The sequence below is a fragment of the Myodes glareolus genome, chromosome 21 (genome assembly GCF_982192425.1).
Source record: "Myodes glareolus chromosome 21, mMyoGla1.1, whole genome shotgun sequence".
Taxonomy (NCBI): domain Eukaryota; kingdom Metazoa; phylum Chordata; class Mammalia; order Rodentia; family Cricetidae; genus Myodes; species Myodes glareolus.
In genome coordinates, this window is record NC_142046.1 from 13,122,558 (window position 1) to 13,141,637 (window position 19,080).

Sequence of the window (19,080 nt, forward strand, 5' to 3'; positions counted from 1 at the left end):
GTATATATTTGTGGACACACACGTGGAGGTCAGAGGACAGTTTGAGGGAGTAGGTTCTGGGCTCCCCCTGTGAATTCGAGATCACACTCAGATCTGCAGGCTTTGGCAAGTGCCTTTACCAGCAGAGCCATCTCCCCAGCCTTGAGCTTGTATCTTTAAAATAGAATAATTATGAACATTTTGAATCACCTTTGTGAGGGATGGTAGTTGGTCACTTGTATTTGTCTGCCGTGAAACTAAAGATTTATTATTGTCATTTGCCCAGCTAAGGGGACAGACATGAGTCCAGGGCCTGGTTCGAGGGCGGGGTTGGGGGGGTGGGGGTGGGGCAGAGGAGTTCGCGTTCTGATGTGATCTCAGGAAACAACTACCCTGTAGGCTTGCCTTCTGCTAGGCTTGGGTTGGAGAAAATTGAATAATGGGAGGAGAGAGTGATGCTAAGTGACTTAGGAGCTGTTGCCAAGGACCCTAGATCACGTTGAATGTGGTGAGTGGCATTCGGGAAGGTACCCTGGGGAGAGCGGGAAGTTGTCCCCAAAGATGAGCCTGCTCAGATTCTGCAAAATGAACCTGGTCTGTACCTCCCAGCGGACTAGCTGGGCTGCAGGCAGGAAATACTCCGCCTGTGATTGGAGGGTTGGTGGTCGGGATAATGAACCCGGTAGTGTCGGCAGAGGTGATTGGCCGGGCCCTGCTGCAGTGAGAATGCAGACTAGATTCTCTGTCCTGAGCTTGCGGAATGAGCGAGGACGGCTGAATGACTGGGAGCCCCAAGTTGTTTCCGTCTCAAGAGAGGTCTGTCTGGATATCATTTTTTTGCATTATAAAAAGAAAAAAAGAGCCAAGCCTTTGATCGTCCATCACCTGACGAAGTGAGTTTTGATTGAAGTAGCTCAGCTGCTCTCCTTATTGCTAGCAGCCGGGGAGGAGGCTCCCTAAGTGAGCTACTTCTCAGGCTAGGCACGAGCGAATTTGAAAAAGCAGGAAACAGCCCCTGCTTGTAGAGCTTAAGCCTGGGAATTCCCAGCTAGATTCCAGACAGCTGTGTAGCTAGAGACCCTTGGTATTGTGGTCACATCCCTAAGAAGTGAACAGTCATCAGCAGTGGCATTTGGAGGAAGCCGGCATGCTACAGATGCTGTGGCATTTTCTGTCTAGCTTTTTCCCTAGAGCTGGGTGCCAAGATTCCAGAGAGGGCATCGATCATGGAGTCAAAGGCACTCAGGCCCCTGCTCGGGGAGACCAGATGCCCACCTTTTTGGGGAAACAAAACGGAAGGGCTGAGGCCACGGAAAAGAGACCCACCATCTTGCTGGTGGTCGGACCTGCAGAACAGTTTCCTAAGGTAACAGCACCTCCAAGAGGACCTTCTAGTTTAGGGGCTGGGCTGGTGTCATTTTCCTGGAAGGGGGAAAAATGAGTGTTGGGGGGAGAACGAAAAAAGAAAAAAAAAGTTCAGCGTTGGAGAAATGTTGGGTGATGAAGAAGGCCACAAGATTTGGTTCAAAATGTCTGTCATCACTGTAAACTGGTTGTTGAGGGGAAAGGTTTACTTCAGTAGATTAGCCTCTGGGTTTGTCTGTTTCACTGAACAAGCCCTTTGAAAGTAAGGGTGAACTAAAGTAGTGTCTTCATTTATCTAGAGCATGAGAGGACAGTTGAAAGAGACGGTTCCTTGAAAGGGGACAGGTTTTTTGTTGTTGTTTTTTGAGTTTTGTTTTGTTTTGTTTTTCGTTTTTCTTTTCAAGACAGGGTCTCACTATGTAGCCATGGCTGCCCAGGAACGCATTATGTAGACCAGGCTGGCTCCTGCCTGTCTCTGCCTCCTAAATGCTGGTGCCAGGTTAAACTGGGCAGATCTTGTCAGCTTTATGAAGGTCACATTCCCCTGCCAGGTGGGTTAGGATTTGTTTACCTGAGGCCCCAGAGGAAGGTCAAGGTTGGGGATGGATCGTAGGAGAGCCTGGCGTCGTGGATGAGTAGAGGCTGCTGACCTTTGAGTTGACCACAGCCACCAGGGTCAGCCAAGTGTCAGGGCCTTTCACACTTGTGTGCAGTCCTCACAGGAGCCAAGGTAAGCGACAGCACTCCCCAGCTGGAGGCTGGAGAAGTGAAGTACAGAAAAGTTCAGTACATCGCCCAGTTACCTTAGGGGAAGAGGGCTGAGACTTGACCTCAGTCTTTTTGAAACCTTGTTTACTTCGCTTCAGAGAACTGTTCAGCGGGATTGACTGAGCGCTCACTTAGAACAGAATGGGCTGTCTGCAGCAGGTGCAGCCTTACTCAAGCCCTGAGTTGTTCCAGAATCTTTTCAGTCAGGGCGAGGAGAAGTCTCCCCCGTGTTTGACATATGATAGATGCACCCAAAATGTCACATTGAATCCCCCTGTAAGTGCTTGCCTAGCTTGCACCAGTAGATGGGGACTTTACTGTGACAAGTTTTGCAGTAGTTGAGCCTTGACATCAAGTGGAGTCCCCGTTGTCCTGCCCGAGGCATTGAGCTTACTGTACTGGAGGAGGGTGCCACTTTCTCTCTGAGACCAGGAGCAGCGGTGTGCTCATTTGTGCTGAGCCCTGCTCATCTCTGCCCTGAATTAGCTTTTAAAAAGATCACTTTTAGGGGAGGGTCTTGGAGACAGGGCTTCTCCGTAGTTGTGAAACCTGTCCTGGAACTCACTCTGTAGACCATGCTGGGGAAAGATCACTTTTTAAACTTTAACAATAACTGCTCTACTTCCTAGCTTCCTATGGGTACTCTGTCAGGGTTGCCTCTAGGGGGTTGCCTTGGGTGGGACTTTCTAGCCTGACCTGCGAGACCCACACCATTTACTGACTCTGTTCCTGGGAGGGGAAGTGGGTTGGTGGGCTTCATAGGGAGGGCAGGAGGGAGGCAGAGCAGCAGGCACAGCTCAGGAAAAGAGAGAGCACCTCCAAACAGCGCAGACTCTGAAAGTCGGTATTGAGGACTTTCAGCAGCAGTCAGCGTTTACCCTGCACAGAGTGCACACGAGATGAATCAGCCTCTGCCTTTCTCAGCAGGAAGCCCCCAGCAAGCTTGGGAAACGGGCTGGAGAGCCTTCAGTTCTCAGGCTTCTCGTTGTCCAGTGCACAGTGTTTCATTCTCACCCCACCCTCCACCCCCACGTCTGTGAGTCGGGTTCCTGCAGGCTCTTATTATAGGAGCTACTCCAGTTTCCCCTTTATCTTTGTCTCACAGTTAATCCGAAAGTTGGGAAAGAAAGCCGTTTGTCTGAAGTGGGAGGTGCGCTTGCACAGGGGAGCTTAGATCCTGAGGGGCCACCAGGATTGTGCTCATTGTGTGTGTAATTACCGAGTGTAGGCAGGTTTCATTGGAAACCTGCTACACTGGGCTGTCATGGCAACCCGATCATAAAATGACGGAGCAGCCAATGGGATTTGAGAGCCTTGAGGGTGGGGCTTGCCAGGCTCCTTCACAGCTCTGGCTTGGTCTGAGTCATTGCAGAGAAACAAGAGTTACTTTCCGACTCAGTGCTGCACTCCCAGAAGCATACCCGAAGTGGGCACGGGATAGAGTGGCAGGATGGACGGGATAGAGTGGCAGGATGGGAAGGCTGGCCGTGGACCTGGTAGATGCACATGAAAGGAACTGCTCCTTTACCTATCGAGTGAAACCTGGTGCCGCTGATTTCAGGGGTTCTAGTGCTGCTGCCATTGTTTTCCCACATCAGTCGTAGGAATGGGCGTCCGAGGACAGGAAAAGATTTGGGTCACTGAACTAGATAGAGTAAGGAAGAAGAGCAGAGCGTCACATGGTGTGCTGTGATCGGGTCCCTGGGGCCATGAGCTGCCTTGGAATGACAGGAGTGGGACCCGAGTCTGCCATCGCTATGCCTCGTGTGTGGCTCACGTTTGCAGTGTGATTTGTTGCTCATGGGGGTCTAAGTGTGGGGTTCCAGGTCTTTCCTGGAAACCGGACTTTAAAATCTCCCTCCTTTGGAATTGGCTTAGGACACTGCTGTGACTGTTTTAAGAGAATTCCAGCCCTGGCTGCGAGACTGCGTCCTGTCACCGGTAGACTTGGGGACTTGGGCAAGCCAGGTCATTCTGCAGGGTGTGTGCTCCAGGAGAGAGGACTGAGATGGCTGCAGGGACTCCTTGTGACCTGCAGTCTGAAGTCACAGCACACAGGAGCACACAGCTCAGGCACCAGACACCTGGAGACCGACTCTTGCTGGGAGAGTCCATTTCTGTGTTGAAGATGGAGTTTGGATTAAAAGATGGGTGTTTAGTTAAGCAAGCACCTTGTGAAGACTTTTGCTTTGCTCTACTTTCTTTCAGGGAATAAGGTATGGACACAAGGACAAAGTCTGCTTGTGTAGCCCAGTCAGTCTCCTGGGCCTAGAGAGTCAGATATGCGCCCCCATGCAAGGCCTCTACTGAACACAATCTGTGCTCAAAAGAAAAATGTTCCAAAGTTTCTTAAACTAATGGTGGTGGTTCGTGTCTGTAATTCTAGTACTTGGAAAACCAAGGCAGAAGATTCTAAGCTCAAAGCCAGCTTGGGCTACATAGAGAAACTGTCTCAAAACCAAAAACAACTTATGTTGGGCCCGTGGCTGTGTTTCAATTGTAGAGCACTTGCCTAGTATTCGAGGCCCTGGGTTCAATTCCCATCCCCACAGAAAATGAAGCAAAACTAATGTTGGAATAGAATTGATGTATCACTGTAAAATAGTATGCTGACAAGCACTTGAAGAGCATTTCAGAGAACATTCCTTGCCTCTCTAAAACTATTGGTCTGTGTAGAATAATAACCTTTGTTATAGTCAAGGAATTTTTTTTATTAATTTTTACTATATATATGTAGGTAGGTAGGTAGGTAAGTAGGTATGGATGTACCGTGTGTATGTCCATGCACCATGTACATGCCTGGTGCCCTTGGAGGCCACAAAAGGGTGTTAGATCCCCTGGAACTACAGTTACAGATGGCTGTGAGCCACCGTGTGAATGTTGGGAATTGAACCCATGTCCTCTGGAAGAGCAGCAAGTGCTCTAACTGCTGAGCCATCTCTCTAGCCCCTGCCCCCTTTTTTGTTTTTTGTTTTGTTTGAGACAGTTTCTCTGTGTGTAGCCCTGGCTGTCATGGAACTTGCAGAGATCCTCCTGCCTCTGCATCTCCCAAGTGCTGGGATTAAAGGTGTACACCACCACTGCCTTTTTAAAAAATTACATTTGTGCATGTGTGTGAGTGAGGGTTGGAGGACAACTGGCAGGCTCCCTCCACCGTGCGTCCCAGGAATCAAGCTAAGTGGTAGGTTTGGCGGCAAGTAACTTTTCCTGCTGAGCCGTCTCATCAGCCTTCACCTAGAAGCTTCTGGCAAAGCCTTTTTTGTGGGTCAAGGAAGAGGTGAAGACCAGGCATGCAGGGTCTGAAGCTGTAGCTTTCTCTCATTAGGACCCCAGCAGTAGGTGTGTGTTAAAATAGCTCCAAAGCAGAACATTCTGGATTGGACAGTTTCAGAGGTGGCTGAATCTGAGCAGGAACCTGCCTGGATTTGCCTTCTCCTCAGATCCAGCGCACACCAAGGCCTGGATTTACAGACTTAAGTCTCAGGAAACCTGGAATGCCCTCTCCATTGTTAGAGTCTCTTCCACTGTTATACACAATGATACAACAGTGTCTTAATCTAGAATCTTCTTAGCAGTTTTATTCTGTATAGACCAGGCTGGCTTTGAACTCACAGAGACCCTCCTGAGTGCTGGGATTAAAGGCTTGTATCTTCACAGATTCTTAACAAAACACTTTGGAGTCAATCCTTCACTTTTGCTGATTCTCAAATGGTAATCCATCCCAGGAGTGACAAGGCTCAGTCTATATTAGGAAGGGATGAAGGAATAAAGGATGTGCCATAGAAGGAATGGGGTGGGGCTGATCCTGTCCTGTCATAGTGATGCCATCCTGCCCTCAGCAGCTCTCATGTGTAGGGAAGGAAGGAGTGGAAAGAGAATGCAGGTTGGCATGTAAAGAATGATGTATGTGGGGGCTGGAGAGCCGGCTCAGCAGTTAAGAGCATGTGCTGCTTTTGTGGAGGACCTGAGCTCCCAGCACCCATACCAGGCTTCGCGATACCACATGTAAACCTAGCTCCAGGGAATCTGGTTCCTCTGGCCCCTGAGAGCGCCTGCATGCACATCACTTGTGCATGGCACAACACACACACACACACACACACACACACACACACACCAGTTAAAAATAATACAATTTAAAAATAAAATTAAAAAATCAGATCCTTCAAGGACCAGAGATCTTCTGTCTTAAAGTGTGAATCTAGAGCTGGGCTGCCAGTGGACATGGTGATAATGGGAATGCCCACAGCCACAAGATAAATATTTTCAGTGAGAAGGCGTAGGTGAGAAGGTCTAGTTTAATTCCAGTCTCCCCCTCTCTTCTTGCTGGTGAATAAGCCTTATGCTAGCCATTTTACTAGTTTTTGAGATTAGGTTGGCTTTGAACCCTGAATAGTGCTCCTGCTTCAGCCTCCTGAATTACCATGCCCAGCAGCTGGTCATGTTTGTGCTACTGTGAAGACAGTTTAGGGAGGAAGGACTTGTTTTGGCTTCTTTTTTTTTAAAATATTTATTTATTTATTTATTATGTGTACAATATTCTGTATTGTATACAGAATATTCTGTCTGTGTATATGCCTGCAGGCCAGAAGAGGGCACCAGATCCCATTACAGATGATTGTGAGCCACCATGTGGTTGCTGGGAATTGAACTCAGGACCTTTGGAAGAGCAGGCAATGCTCTTAATCTCTGAGCCATCTCTCCAGCACTTGGCTTCTGTTTTAAGTCCATCATGATGGCCAGGAGGCAGAGAGAGGAGAGAGTGAGCCTACAGCAGCCTGCTTTCTGCTTTCACCCTTTACTCCATCTGGAGCCCCATCCTGCTCCTGGGGAGAACCTCTCCGCTTAGCTGGTCTTCTCCGAAATTACCTGGACACACTCAGAGGTGTGTGTTACTAATCTCTCAGGCACTTCTCAGTCAAGCCATATGAACCCAGAGCCTTTAGTGTGGCCCACGAGCATTCTGAGCCACTATCCCACCCCGATTTTTTAAAATTATTTATTTATTATGTATATAGTGTTCTGTCTGTCTGTAGACCAGAAAGAGGGCACCAGACCTCATTACAGATGGTTGTGAGCCACCATGTGGTTGCTGGGAATTGAACTCAGGACCTTTGGAAGAGCAGGCAGTGCTCTTAACCGCTGAGACATCTCTCCAGCCCCTCCCACCCCGTTTTTTGAGACAAGGTCTTAATATGAAGCTTAGGGCCTCAAACTGGAGGTTCTCGTTTAGCCCCCAAAATGCTGGAACTGCAGTTTGAGCCTGTACCTAACTCATTTAATCATAGTTAATTTTAAAAGGCTTCAGGATGGCACAGCAGAGTTCTTAAAGCTCTGATCAGCAAGGTTCTGAGTGCTCTGAGGGGGCTTAGGCTTTGAGGACCGTGAGTCTCACCCTTGGCTAACCAGTGATTGATGGACGCGAAGCGGTTCCCGGGTTCTGCGTGCCTATGGATTGTGGGGGATGTGTCTCTCAGGCTCCTCTCTCTCGCAGTAAGTAGCCTGGGTCAATTTTAAATGGGCACTGGTTCAGCCTCTGTTTCCACTGAATTTTCAGTTGGGAATTATTTACTAAGGGGAAAGCTACATAGTATGACGCATTTGGGGACCTTGTATGAAACCAGACTGCTGGCTGTTCGTTTACTTTCAGGAGTTGGCAGGCAGGGGTGAAGGTTTGTTTGGGCATGGGACTGCACCCTACCTAGGCACTTAGGCAGTGCCGGCTGCCCGGGTTCCAAGAGTTAACTGCTGCAAGCAGTGACGTTAGTCCTGATCTTTGCTCCTCTGCTCTTGAGCAACCTGATACTGTCTGCTGCTGGGGCTGTGCTCATTGGCTGCTGGCTGCACTACAGTGGGCGGATTTTTTTTTTCAATTAAGTAAAAGGGCAGGATTTAAGCAGCCAGTGACAGCTGAGGCAAGACATCTCTTGTGCCATTTCCCTGGGAACTCCAGCATTTCCCGCTTGACTTCTGCCAGCACTTGCTCCCAGGGGAGGTTGAGCACCCGGTCTCACCAGCATGCTCTGCCTGTGCCTGTACGTGCCGGTCACTGGGGAGGCCCAGACTGAATTCCAGTACTTTGAGTCCAATGGGCTTCCCGCAGAGCTGAAGTCCATCTTCAAACTCAGTGTCTTTATCCCCTCGCAAGAGTTCTCCACCTACCGCCAGTGGAAGCAGGTCTGTATGCTGAGCCAGGGTGGTCTGGGCAGCAGCAGGGACTGGCTTTGAGTGAAGGGGTGACTGGGACTAGGCATGACTTCCTGCCTAGAGGAGAGAATGTCTGGAATGTCGGTGTTTCCCCAGCCCTCTGGCTGTAGCCAGTAGTTAGGTCACTGTCATGGGAATGCCTGGTTTTCATGTAATTTCCAAGAAAGGCTGGGCTGGGAGAGAAGGCACTTGTAGGAGATGGAATCTCTGGATAGGAGTCATTTTCCTTGGCTGCGGTGGAGCCTCCTAAAATGTACTGGGTGTCAGTGAGGATGGGGGTTGTCTCACTGCTTGGGCAGCTTCTACAACTCCAGGGCCAAGGCTAGAAACACTGGAGGAGAGAGGCTGGGATTAGAGGGCAGCATTCCCTCCTGGACTTTTAAATGCTTCGGTACACCAAGAAACAGATGGCCACAGTGATCCTGGCCCTTGTATGATGGGAAGCTGAAACATGGGGTGGGGGTTTGCTGTCCCCGTGTGGATGTGTTGATTTGTGGCTCGCAGACTGGAGATGCAAAGCAGGCGTGAATAGGTTTGGGGGGGGGGGAAGAAGTCTGTCTGTCCATCCCCCCCCCTTTTGTAAGACAAGGTCTCTTTGCTGACCTGGTACCTGTAGAGATCTGTCTTTTGCCCTCACAGCTGGCCTTTGTTTCTTCAGCAGGATCTTAGTATACAGCTCAGAATCACCTCAGACTCTCAACAGGCCTCCTGCCTCAGCCTCTCTAGTGCTAGGGTTATAGGTGTGCACCACCTTGCCCACAGGTATAGAGCAAGCTCTTTGAGGATGTTTTTAAGGGCACAGCACAGTCGTGGGTGGCCTGTGTCACAGGGCATCACCCCAGGACAGATTACTTTGGAGACAGGCTACCTGGGAACAGAGAGACTTCTGTATGCCTCCTCCCTATATGGCGTATACTTTTTCCTTCTTACTTGAAATCCCATCTAGCAGATAAGACCTGTGCTCTATCTGTTCCACATGCCTACCTACCCCTCACACTGTTGGGCCCTAGGGATCTATGTCTGCTCCCCAGAATCAGTGGCTAGCGTGCTAAGTAAGAGGGAAGCCGCGATGGCCACCGTTGGGAGTGTGAGCCAGTGAGTGATCCATCAGTTTTAAACTCTAGCTGGCTCAGAACACTTGGACTTAGCATGTTGATTTTTGACAAGTGAATGGATTTGTCCACAAGAGAACCAAGGAATATTTTCCTTAGGAGGTTCTCTTGTTTGGGATTCAAAATACCTTCTCCAAATAAATAAATAAATAATGTGATTTAAAAGGCCCCTCCCCACGACAGGGTCTCACTCTGTAGTTCTGGGTGGGCTGGAACTCCCTGTGTAGACCATCCTGGTTTTGAATTCACGAAGGTCCATCTGCCTCTGCCTCTGGAGTGCTGAGATTAAAGGTGCACACCACCACTCCTGGCTAGATGTAATTAAAAAACAAAAAACAAAGTGCTGCTGAGTTGGACTGGCCTATATTTTTCCCACAAATTCTCAAGTTGTTGAGATTAACTTTTAGGGTGGTAATAAGATCTGAAGGTGGTTCAGGATGCATGTGACAGCCATGGCTGCCCCTGAACACCATCTAAGTACTGTTTCTTGCTTTGCAACATGTGGGAAAGGATAGGCTGTGCCTCCTCGAGTAAGCTGCTGGAAAGGCCTCAGTAAAAAGTCTTTCCATACCCCATGCCCTGTCCTAGGGGATGAAACGCCCAACTGCTTTGCTTCCAGTTGCTGCCGCAGCTGCCGGGGGTGGGGGGTCAGGGTCACTTATAGCCTTAGGTCACCGGACTAGTAAAGCTGCCCTGGCCTTTAGCACCTGGTAGGAATCTGGGGTTGGTTATATCTGATGTCCCTGAGACAGGGACTGGACTTGAAGTGCCTTCATGAGCCCAAGAATAGTTGCCCTTGGCTCTTCCTGTCTCTGCAGCCTCCAGAGTGTTCCCTGGCAACGTTTCTGCCAAGTAGGCATTGTCTGCTCCTTCACCCTAGTCACCAAATTGTTACTAGGCTAGTGCCACCACAGGGGATGGAACAAGTAGCAGAGTTCCTAAGGGAATCTGGATTCCAACGCTATCCCCACATCTCAGCAAGGATGGGCTGAAGTCTAGTTCCAGGGACACCCCTGCAAGGGAGCCAAGCTGTTAACTCTGGCTGGGGAACAAACTGACCTCGGGAATTCTTGGAAAGAGCAAGCAGCACGCCGCCCTGCCCTGCCTCTCTGAAATCTTCCTGGGGAAGGGGGACTGCTTGGCTTCTAGGTAGCCTCTGGGAACCTAAGCAGCGGCTCTGCTGGGTAGTAAAATCGACATGAGAGGGTTCCTGTAGGCTAGCTTATCCTTAGAGACAGGACATCGTGGGGCCCTGTGGAGAGCAGTTATTTCCCCATTGTGACAAGAGACTAGTGAGCCAAATCTCAAGTTCTTACTTTGGTTTTCTAGAAAATTGTGCAAGCAGGTGACAAGGACCTTGATGGGCAATTGGACTTTGAAGAGTTCGTACATTACCTCCAAGATCATGAGAAAAAACTGAGGCTGGTGTTCAAGAGTCTGGACAAAAAGAATGATGGTAAGTTTGGCTTCTAGCTCCTCTGCTGGGAATACCTCCGGCTTTCCAAATGCCTGACCCTGCTCACAGCCCTTTTGTCACAGGACGAATCGATGCTCAAGAGATCATGCAGTCCCTGCGGGACCTGGGTGTCAAGATCTCTGAACAGCAGGCGGAGAAGATTCTTAAGAGGTAAGTGTGGGTGAGCTCTGTTCTCTGGAATATTTTAGTGGCTTTTGGACTAATTCATGTGCTGTTCATGTTGACCTGCTGCCCTGAAACTAGTCCTGTAGTTTGGAAGGATAAGAAGCCCTTTCCCAAAGCAGTCTTCTCCCGGGGTTTGCAGCCCTATTCTAAGACTCATAATCTGGAATTAGCCTATTTGCCAGTGATCCTTAAAATGACAAGATGAGTTGTGGGCATTTCAGGTTGGAGAAGTATCCCTGAAACACTTTTCTCTGCCTGATGAAGAGGGGCTTGCACCATGTGTGGGCCTTGACTTGGGTTCTGCTAGTGCCTTGTTCTTCACTCTGTAGCCACATATGCTGGCCAGAAAGATGGCTCCCTCATGGGCAGAGAGGGCTTCCGGAAAGCTCAGCAAATAGAACAGTTTGTACCCGGCTGTGCTGAGAGGCAGCTGGCCACAGGGACAGCAGCCCCAGAGCCCACTTCTGCTCCCCACTGAAGGTTGTGTTCGCATGCTGTGCTGGCCCCCAGTGTCCTTGGGTGTACGCTTGCTTTACTAACCTGCTCAAAGCATTTATCTGTGTTGTTTCTCCTCTCTCCTCGGCATCCTCCCTTGTCTGTCTGTCAGAATACGAACGGGCCACTTCTGGGGCCCTGTCACCTAGTAAGTATCTGTCACCCCATGACTGCCTACCTCCCTGATCAGAATGGGGTTTTGTGGAAAATGGGGTATTGAGCCACCTTAGCCTTTCTCATGGGCACATAGGCGCCTTTGGTTTCCTTGGTGGCCATGGCATCTGCCTTCATCCCGCCTAGGTAGTGGGCACACGGGTGCAGATGGGTGTGACACGTGGGAGTGACCAGGCTTCTGCCTTGCAGCATGGACAAGAACGGCACGATGACCATCGACTGGAACGAGTGGAGGGACTACCACCTGCTGCACCCCGTGGAGAACATCCCTGAGATCATCCTGTACTGGAAGCACTCCACGGTGAGGCCACACCCCCTGTCCACCCAGGCAGTCACCTTCGTGTGCGTCAGTTATCCCTTCCCCACGCAGGCCTGAGTCAGTGAGATGTAGTTCCCCCTTAGTCAGCCATGTGTTCCTCCTCTTTCTGACCAGCCTGAACAGTGTGACTGTCCCCTGGCCCTTCACTGGGCGTACCTTCCTATCCACACATGCCTCTGTCCTTCACAGTTCCTTCCAAATATCTCTCTTCCCAGTGCTACTGCTTCTCCCAGAAGCATACAGTCTGTCCTCCATGGGATGGTGGCAGAAACCTTGCTACAGATGCCTCTGCCTTCCCTTGGTTTCTTTTTTAGTATCATTTTCTCTCTATGACAAAAATAGCATGTCCTAGCTGAGACAGAGAAGCATAGTGAGTTAAAGGCCATACAGAGTTAGACTCTGGCTTTTTGGTTTTTGTTTTTAATAAGCATGCCCTATAGGGGCCTACATAACTGTTTCTCACTCTCTCGGCGTGGTTCCATGTTCAGAAATGCAGATGTGCTTCCACAATTAGAAATGTCATTCTGAGCCAACCCCCTGCCCAAGACTTCTGCTGTCCTTGGCTGGGCTGCCCCTGCTTTATCCACCCTGCTCCTACAGTGCCAGATCAGGGCTTCTTGGGTGAAAGGAAGTGGCTGATTCTAGGGCTCAGAACAGCTGGCCTGTCTCTGACCTGAGCCCAGAGGTCAGCAGAGCTGACTGGGACCAGTTCCAGAGAGAAGGTATCACGCAGGCAGCACAGAACTCTGCTTGCTGAGGCCTTGCATAACATTCTGTCCTGCCAGCAATCCAGTTCCACATCAGGTTGCAAGGTTTTCTGTTCATCTTCCCTGATCCTTGTGGTCCATCCCTGCAGTCCTTGCCGGAAGATGTAAGAGCCGCCTTTAAAAGGGCACCCCAGCAGTTTTGTGATGCTCTCTCCTCGTCTAGATGACTTACAAGGTCAAGAGCTGCAGCCACTGTCAGAGCCAAGAGTTCCAGTGAGTTTTCAGTGCCTTCCATCCTCACCATTTGTTGGCCACTTGAAAGGGTGGAAGGCAGTGACTGTCTCCAGATGACTGGCAGCTTTGCCACGATGTCCTGAGTGAAGCTGACTTTGTCTCTGCTTGTCTCCCCCATAGATCTTCGATGTTGGCGAGAATCTGACAGTCCCGGATGAGTTCACAGTGGAAGAGAGGCAGACAGGGATGTGGTGGAGGCACCTGGTGGCCGGAGGCGGGGCAGGGGCCGTTTCCAGAACCTGCACTGCTCCCCTGGACAGACTGAAGGTGCTCATGCAGGTGAGCAGATTTCTACGTGTGGTTCATTAGTGACTCAACTTCCTCTCCCTCCCTCATCTGGGGCCCTGCTTGAAAAACCCAAACGTCCCACCCCAGCTGATGGAGTTAATGCTTTGCAGACACCAGGAGATCCAGGCCTAGGTAACCTTGCATTTAGCTGCTCTGACTTTATCTGAGAAACATAAGCTGTGCATCACCTTCCATGGGCTTGTTACGTGAAGTGTGGCGTGACCTGGGTTCCTTCAGCTCGTCTCAGAATGAACAGGGTACCTCATGGGAGACAGGATGAGCTGATCCTTTCATGACCCGGAGGCCGTCGAGAAGCAGTGCCTCTCCCTTGCCTAGGCATGCAGCTCCACGTCCACAGGGCAGAGATAAGCCTGTCTGATGTCAGGGAAGCATTGTGAAATGACCCACATGTGGACACTCGTGGACTTTGGTGTCTGTCTGAACAGTGACCAGTTACCTACCCCATTTTGCTTCTGCCAGGAGGCCTGGCCTGCCCAGAAGCAGCACCTCCCCAGAAGCCCCCTGAACAGACTGAACATGTTCATGTTGATAAGTAGGAAACTGATTTTTACCCATGGTTATTGGTGGCTCAGCTTCCCCTCGCTCCCTCAGCTTGGGCCCTGCTTTACCCCCCCCCACCCCACCCCCTCTAATGGAGTTGGAGTTAGTGCTTTGTGGGCACCGCCCCATCTCCCCTGGCATAAGTAGGTGGGATCTCACCCTGTCGTCCAGAAATAGACAGACATAGAGCTTTAGGCTTAATCTAGCTTGGACTGGCACCTCTTCACAGCTCTGTGGCCCGAAGAAGCCATTTCTCCTTCCAGAGCCTCTGAGAAAACAGAAATTTGAACAGTTCCCTCTCACTTTTGTTTTTAACAGAATTCCAGGGATGTATATGTAGAGATTAAGAGCTGTCCTGTCTGGGTTGATGGGCATACTTCCAGTGCCAGTTCTTGGGAAGATTGAAAATTTAAGGCAGCCTGTCAGTATAAGAGCCTGTCAATAATAATAATAATAATAATAATAAAGCAAAAACATCCAGCCATGCCTGTTAAATCATCAGGATGCTAAGTTATCCCTCAAATTACTCAGAGGGAAGAGCCTTCCTAGTGTTCTGAAAGCACCCGACTCCTCCCAGAGTGAATAGTGGCAGTCCTCAATCCTGCTGCATTCTCCTGACCTCTGATCTCCCCTCAGGTCCATGCCTCCCGCAGCAACAATATGTGCATCATAGGCGGATTCACACAGATGATTCGAGAAGGGGGGGCCAAGTCTCTCTGGCGGGGCAATGGCATCAACGTCCTCAAAATTGCCCCTGAGTCGGCCATCAAATTCATGGCATATGAGCAGGTGAGAGCCTGGGAGAGGGTTGACAGATAGTAGCTGGAGGCCTGGGGTAGGGGAGGAGGACACCAGCTCTCCTACCACTTCCTTCTGGGGACAGCATAAAGTAGCTTCAGAGTCACGGGTTTCATCCAAAGCTAACTGGCTGTGAGAGGAAGGACAGGGCCAGGAGAGGCGCCGTGGCCCCAGGTGCATCCCTTTGTTTTTTCCTGTTTTAGATGAAGCGCCTTGTTGGCAGTGATCAGGAGACGCTGAGGATCCATGAAAGGCTTGTGGCAGGCTCCTTGGCTGGGGCCATTGCTCAGAGTAGTATCTACCCGATGGAGGTAAGGGCCACCTGGGTCCTGGAGTGGGCAGTACCCAAGGGGCACAGAGAGGAATGGGCTGTGCTTATGGTTGCTGTCATTCTCATTGCAGGTTCTGAAGACCCGAATGGCCCTGCGAAAGACAGGCCAGTACTCGGGCATGCTAGACTGTGCCAGGAGGATCTTGGCTAAAGAGGGTGTAGCTGCCTTCTACAAAGGCTACATCCCCAACATGCTGGGGATCATCCCCTATGCTGGCATCGACCTCGCTGTCTATGAGGTGAGGCCCTATTGGGCATAGACCCTGGGACCAGAGAGTGAAACTCAGCACCTGCCTGTTACCCCACCCTCCCTGATAGAGATGCTTAGATCAGAGATAGTAGTCCACTGCCCACTGCAGTGGTCTCACATTGCCCTGCACCTCTTGCATAGCGGGTTCAGACTTTGTCCCAGATCTACCCTTTTAGGGTCCAGAGGTTCAGCAGGCAGATCCCAGAACACAGTGACCATTGGGCACTCACAGATCTCAGACTCCAGACCGCAAAGGCCACCAGGTGCTCTGCATGGGAACATAGTGCTCCCTTTACCCTCATCCTTCTCCCTGCCCTAGCCAAGAAGCCCAAGTAACAGCGGATGCAAAAGGCCAGCTAGTCAGGAGTTCAGCAAGGCCCAGGCCAAGCGAATCAGTTTACACTGGCCTCTCAGATCTCATGTGATAGGAAACGGCTTTCCCGTGGGTTCAGTGGCTGCCCCACCCCAGCACGTCTCTCCCATGCTGGCTCTTTAAGACTCACCTCTGGTCCTGCTTGCCCCTAGACACTGAAAAATACCTGGCTACAGCGCTATGCAGTGAACAGCGCAGATCCCGGTGTGTTCGTTCTCCTGGCCTGTGGCACTATCTCTAGTACTTGTGGCCAGCTGGCAAGCTACCCACTGGCCTTGGTCAGGACTCGAATGCAGGCACAAGGTAAGGTCCTGTGCTGACTTCCATGTCCCTAGTAGTTGGGGTGGCTGGCAGGCAGCATCTGACCTGTGGCCTCTCTCCCATAGCCTCCATTGAGGGTGCGCCTGAGGTAACCATGACCAGCCTCTTCAGACAGATTCTACGGACTGAAGGGGCCTTTGGGCTATACCGGGGGCTGGCCCCCAACTTCATGAAGGTGATTCCAGCTGTGAGCATCAGCTACGTGGTATACGAGAACCTGAAGATCACCCTGGGTGTGCAGTCTCGGTGACGGGAGGGTGGCGGACTTGGTGATCCTGGGCTGCAGCCCAGGGTGTGCAGCCATCTCATTCTGTGAATGTGCCAACACTAAGCTGACTTACCCAAGCTGTGAAACCCAGGATGCCACAGGAGAGGGGCAGGGGCTGGCAAGTTCTGGGCTGGTCCTGCTGACCTGGCAGGCCCTTGTGTCCCTTCCAAGGAAGACCTGTGGACATTCCTTGGGGTCCAGAGGTCAGTAGGATGTAGGCTCCTGCACCTAGAGACAGGATGTTTCCTGCAATGCCTGCCAGATAGTGAGCTTGGAGACCAGCTTAGTTCTTCCATCTCATTCACGCAGCCAGACCTCAGCCACACCCTCCCTCTGGTCCAAAGAGCATTCCTGTGTCCCCCCATGTCTTCCCTATGGATGTGCTGTGGTAGGAAGTGGACCTCCTCTCCCCTCAGTGCCGCTCCTCCAAACCTGTGTCCCAAGCTGCAGCATTCATGTGGACCTGTGGTACAGGAAGCTGAAGGACTACCTTAATGTCCTTGCCTCTTCTGAGCTCACCAGCAAAGCTGTGTGGATGTGCCTGTGTCCTCAGGCACTGGCTGCCTGACACGGCGGTGCATGGCTTTGCTGAAAGCTAATCTAGGACCTGGATCCCAGAGGATCTGTGATACCTGCATGGGCCTAATGTCCTCTGAGCTGTCTCTAAACCCTGTCAGGACTGGCACCAGCTCGTGACCACATTTACTGTTCCAGTCTGTGGTATGAGGGTGGGGCAGGGTGTCTGTCCCCTGTGTGCTGTCCTGATGAGAAGGAAAAGATGCTGAAGGCCTTAATTATGTCTTAACTGGATAAAGGCTTTGGTTCGGAAGGACAAGCTGGACAATGCACGTGTACAGCACTTACAGAGAGAGCCGGAGAGAAGTGGTTTGGCTGCTTTAAAGTCTGTTTTGAGGTCCTGTGGGCCGAGTGGGACCAACCTCACATTCCACACGGCTTATCACACTGCTTGGAGCCTATTTATTTTGTATTTATTTGAACAGAGTTATGTCCTAACTATTTTTATAGATTTGTTTAATTAATAGCCTGTCATTGTCAAGTACATTTTTTATTCATATTTATGTTCATGGTTGATTGTACCTTCCCATCACCACCTGGTGGGGGTGGGGAGATGAGATGGAAAAGTGGCCACAGAGTGACTTTACCTGCTGCCTACACTGGCTGTCTGTCCAAAGGAATTCCTCTCCCAGCTGGAAACAGAAGGAAAGACACAAGGGAGGGAGGACCCTTACTGTGGAAAGCATCCCCTGGCAGGCGCGTCGGGTAGTGGGAAAGGTGGCAGTTTAATGTCCTTTCCTGGGTTGGGAGGATTTCTTTATTTTACCCTTCTGGAATGACAAGGCAGTGGGCGCTTCACTGGTGTGGGGGTGAGGACTAAAAGACTGGGTGGCCTGCCCTCCCCGGCCTGTGACCTGGGCTCCCTCCTGGCCCACGGCTGCCCTTGCTTAATGAGTGGCCAGCTCCACTTGGCGATTGAACCTCCATTGTCCCAGCACAGCCCGACGAGGAGAATCCAAACACGGTGCAGAGATCAGTGCAGAAAGGACCGTCTGCATAGTCTATCGCTGTAACTGGAGTTGTCAAAGGCAAGCAGCCTTCTAATAAAGTTGCTTCAAATGTGACAATGGAGCCAGGGTTTTCTGTTCTGGGCTTGGGTGTTGGGGACATTTATATTTTCCTTATTCCTTATTCAGTGCCTACATGCTTACACCTCAGCTGCGGGAAGCACTTCGTCTTTAGTGGTTTGGTGTTCCATGTGTGGTATGGCCTGCCCTTCCTGCTGGGAGCTTATTCTTCACGTGGTCTCCAGGTCTCCCGGGTGCAGAGCCGTCAGAGCCTTGTTAGAGGACGACTCTGAGTCCCTGCAGCCACGAGCTCACCCTCTGCTGGAACCGCTGCGGGCATTGAAGTGTTGCATGTCAAAGGCCAGGTCCTGGCTTTCCTCCGTCTTTGTGACTCCAGCAAAGGGTGACCCCATTCTTCTGACTTACGTCAAACCCCTCCGGGTTGTCAGCAGCACCCTACTTCCTTCCTCTTCTCTCTCTACTCTGGTCGAGAGAATCCCTTCTCCCTTCAGGTGCGTCTAGGACCCCAGTGCTCACCACAGCCACCCTGCTGCCCGATTGCTTCTCACCTGGGTTCTCGCCAAAGCTCTCAACTCTGTCTCCCTCTTCCTCTGTTTTTTTGTGAGTGACCTACATGCCTGAGTGATTCACAGACCTAAAACCTTAAACTCCGGTCCCTGTCACTCAAAACTTTCCATCAAAGTGACAAGCCACAGGCTTGGAGGAACCAGTGTATTAAATCCTGTAACTCAAGATACGGATCCAATTTAAAAACGACATTTAGGGGCTGAAGAGATGGCTCAGATGGTAGTCTCAGCAGGCAAACTTGCCAGCTGTCGGGCCTGGTGATCTGATTTCAATCCCTAGCACCCACTTGGTGGGGGAACCAACTCCTACAAGTTGTCCTCTGACCTCCACATTCACACCCACACACATAAGCCCAAAGAACAAATTAATAAAGATGGTTACAGCCTAGAGAGATGACTCGGGGGCAAAGAGCACAAACCAGCACCTGTGTCAGGCAGCACTGCTCCCAAAGAGCCAGACTCACAAGTGGTATACACCCACAAACTCATGTTACGTGAATTAAGAAAAATTTTAATTAGTCACTTAGCTGGGCACGGTGGTTCATGCCTTTAATTCCAGCACTTAGGAGGCAGAGGCAGGCAGATCTCTGAGGTCAAGGCCAGTGAGAAAAACCCGTCTCGGGGGAAAAAAGACACCCCACAGGCTGCTAAGATGGCT

General features: G+C 50.8%; 1 protein-coding gene across 7 annotated transcripts in view; it reads left to right on the forward strand.

The window, feature by feature from the left end:
• Positions 1-17,895, forward strand: part of Slc25a25 (solute carrier family 25 member 25) — a 33,598-nt gene extending 15,703 nt beyond the window's left edge. Inside the window, exons 1-11 of one of the 7 annotated variants that reach the window (XM_048432096.3) lie at positions 899-1,345; positions 10,761-10,887; positions 10,971-11,058; positions 11,681-11,716; positions 11,932-12,043; positions 13,183-13,341; positions 14,548-14,700; positions 14,913-15,020; positions 15,112-15,279; positions 15,816-15,966; positions 16,050-17,895. In XM_048432096.3, the coding sequence (XP_048288053.2) occupies positions 1,127-1,345; positions 10,761-10,887; positions 10,971-11,058; positions 11,681-11,716; positions 11,932-12,043; positions 13,183-13,341; positions 14,548-14,700; positions 14,913-15,020; positions 15,112-15,279; positions 15,816-15,966; positions 16,050-16,234 (1,506 nt within the window). In that variant the 5' untranslated portion in view covers positions 899-1,126 and the 3' untranslated portion in view covers positions 16,235-17,895. Of the gene's footprint in view, positions 1-742; positions 873-898; positions 1,346-8,004; positions 8,290-10,760; positions 10,888-10,970; positions 11,059-11,680; positions 11,717-11,931; positions 12,044-13,182; positions 13,342-14,547; positions 14,701-14,912; positions 15,021-15,111; positions 15,280-15,815; positions 15,967-16,049 lie in introns of those variants that run through there. The other 6 variants (XM_048432098.3, XM_048432100.3, XM_087899770.1 and 3 more) reach the window with 6 other exon arrangements.
• The last annotated feature ends 1,185 nt before the right edge of the window (positions 17,896-19,080 follow it).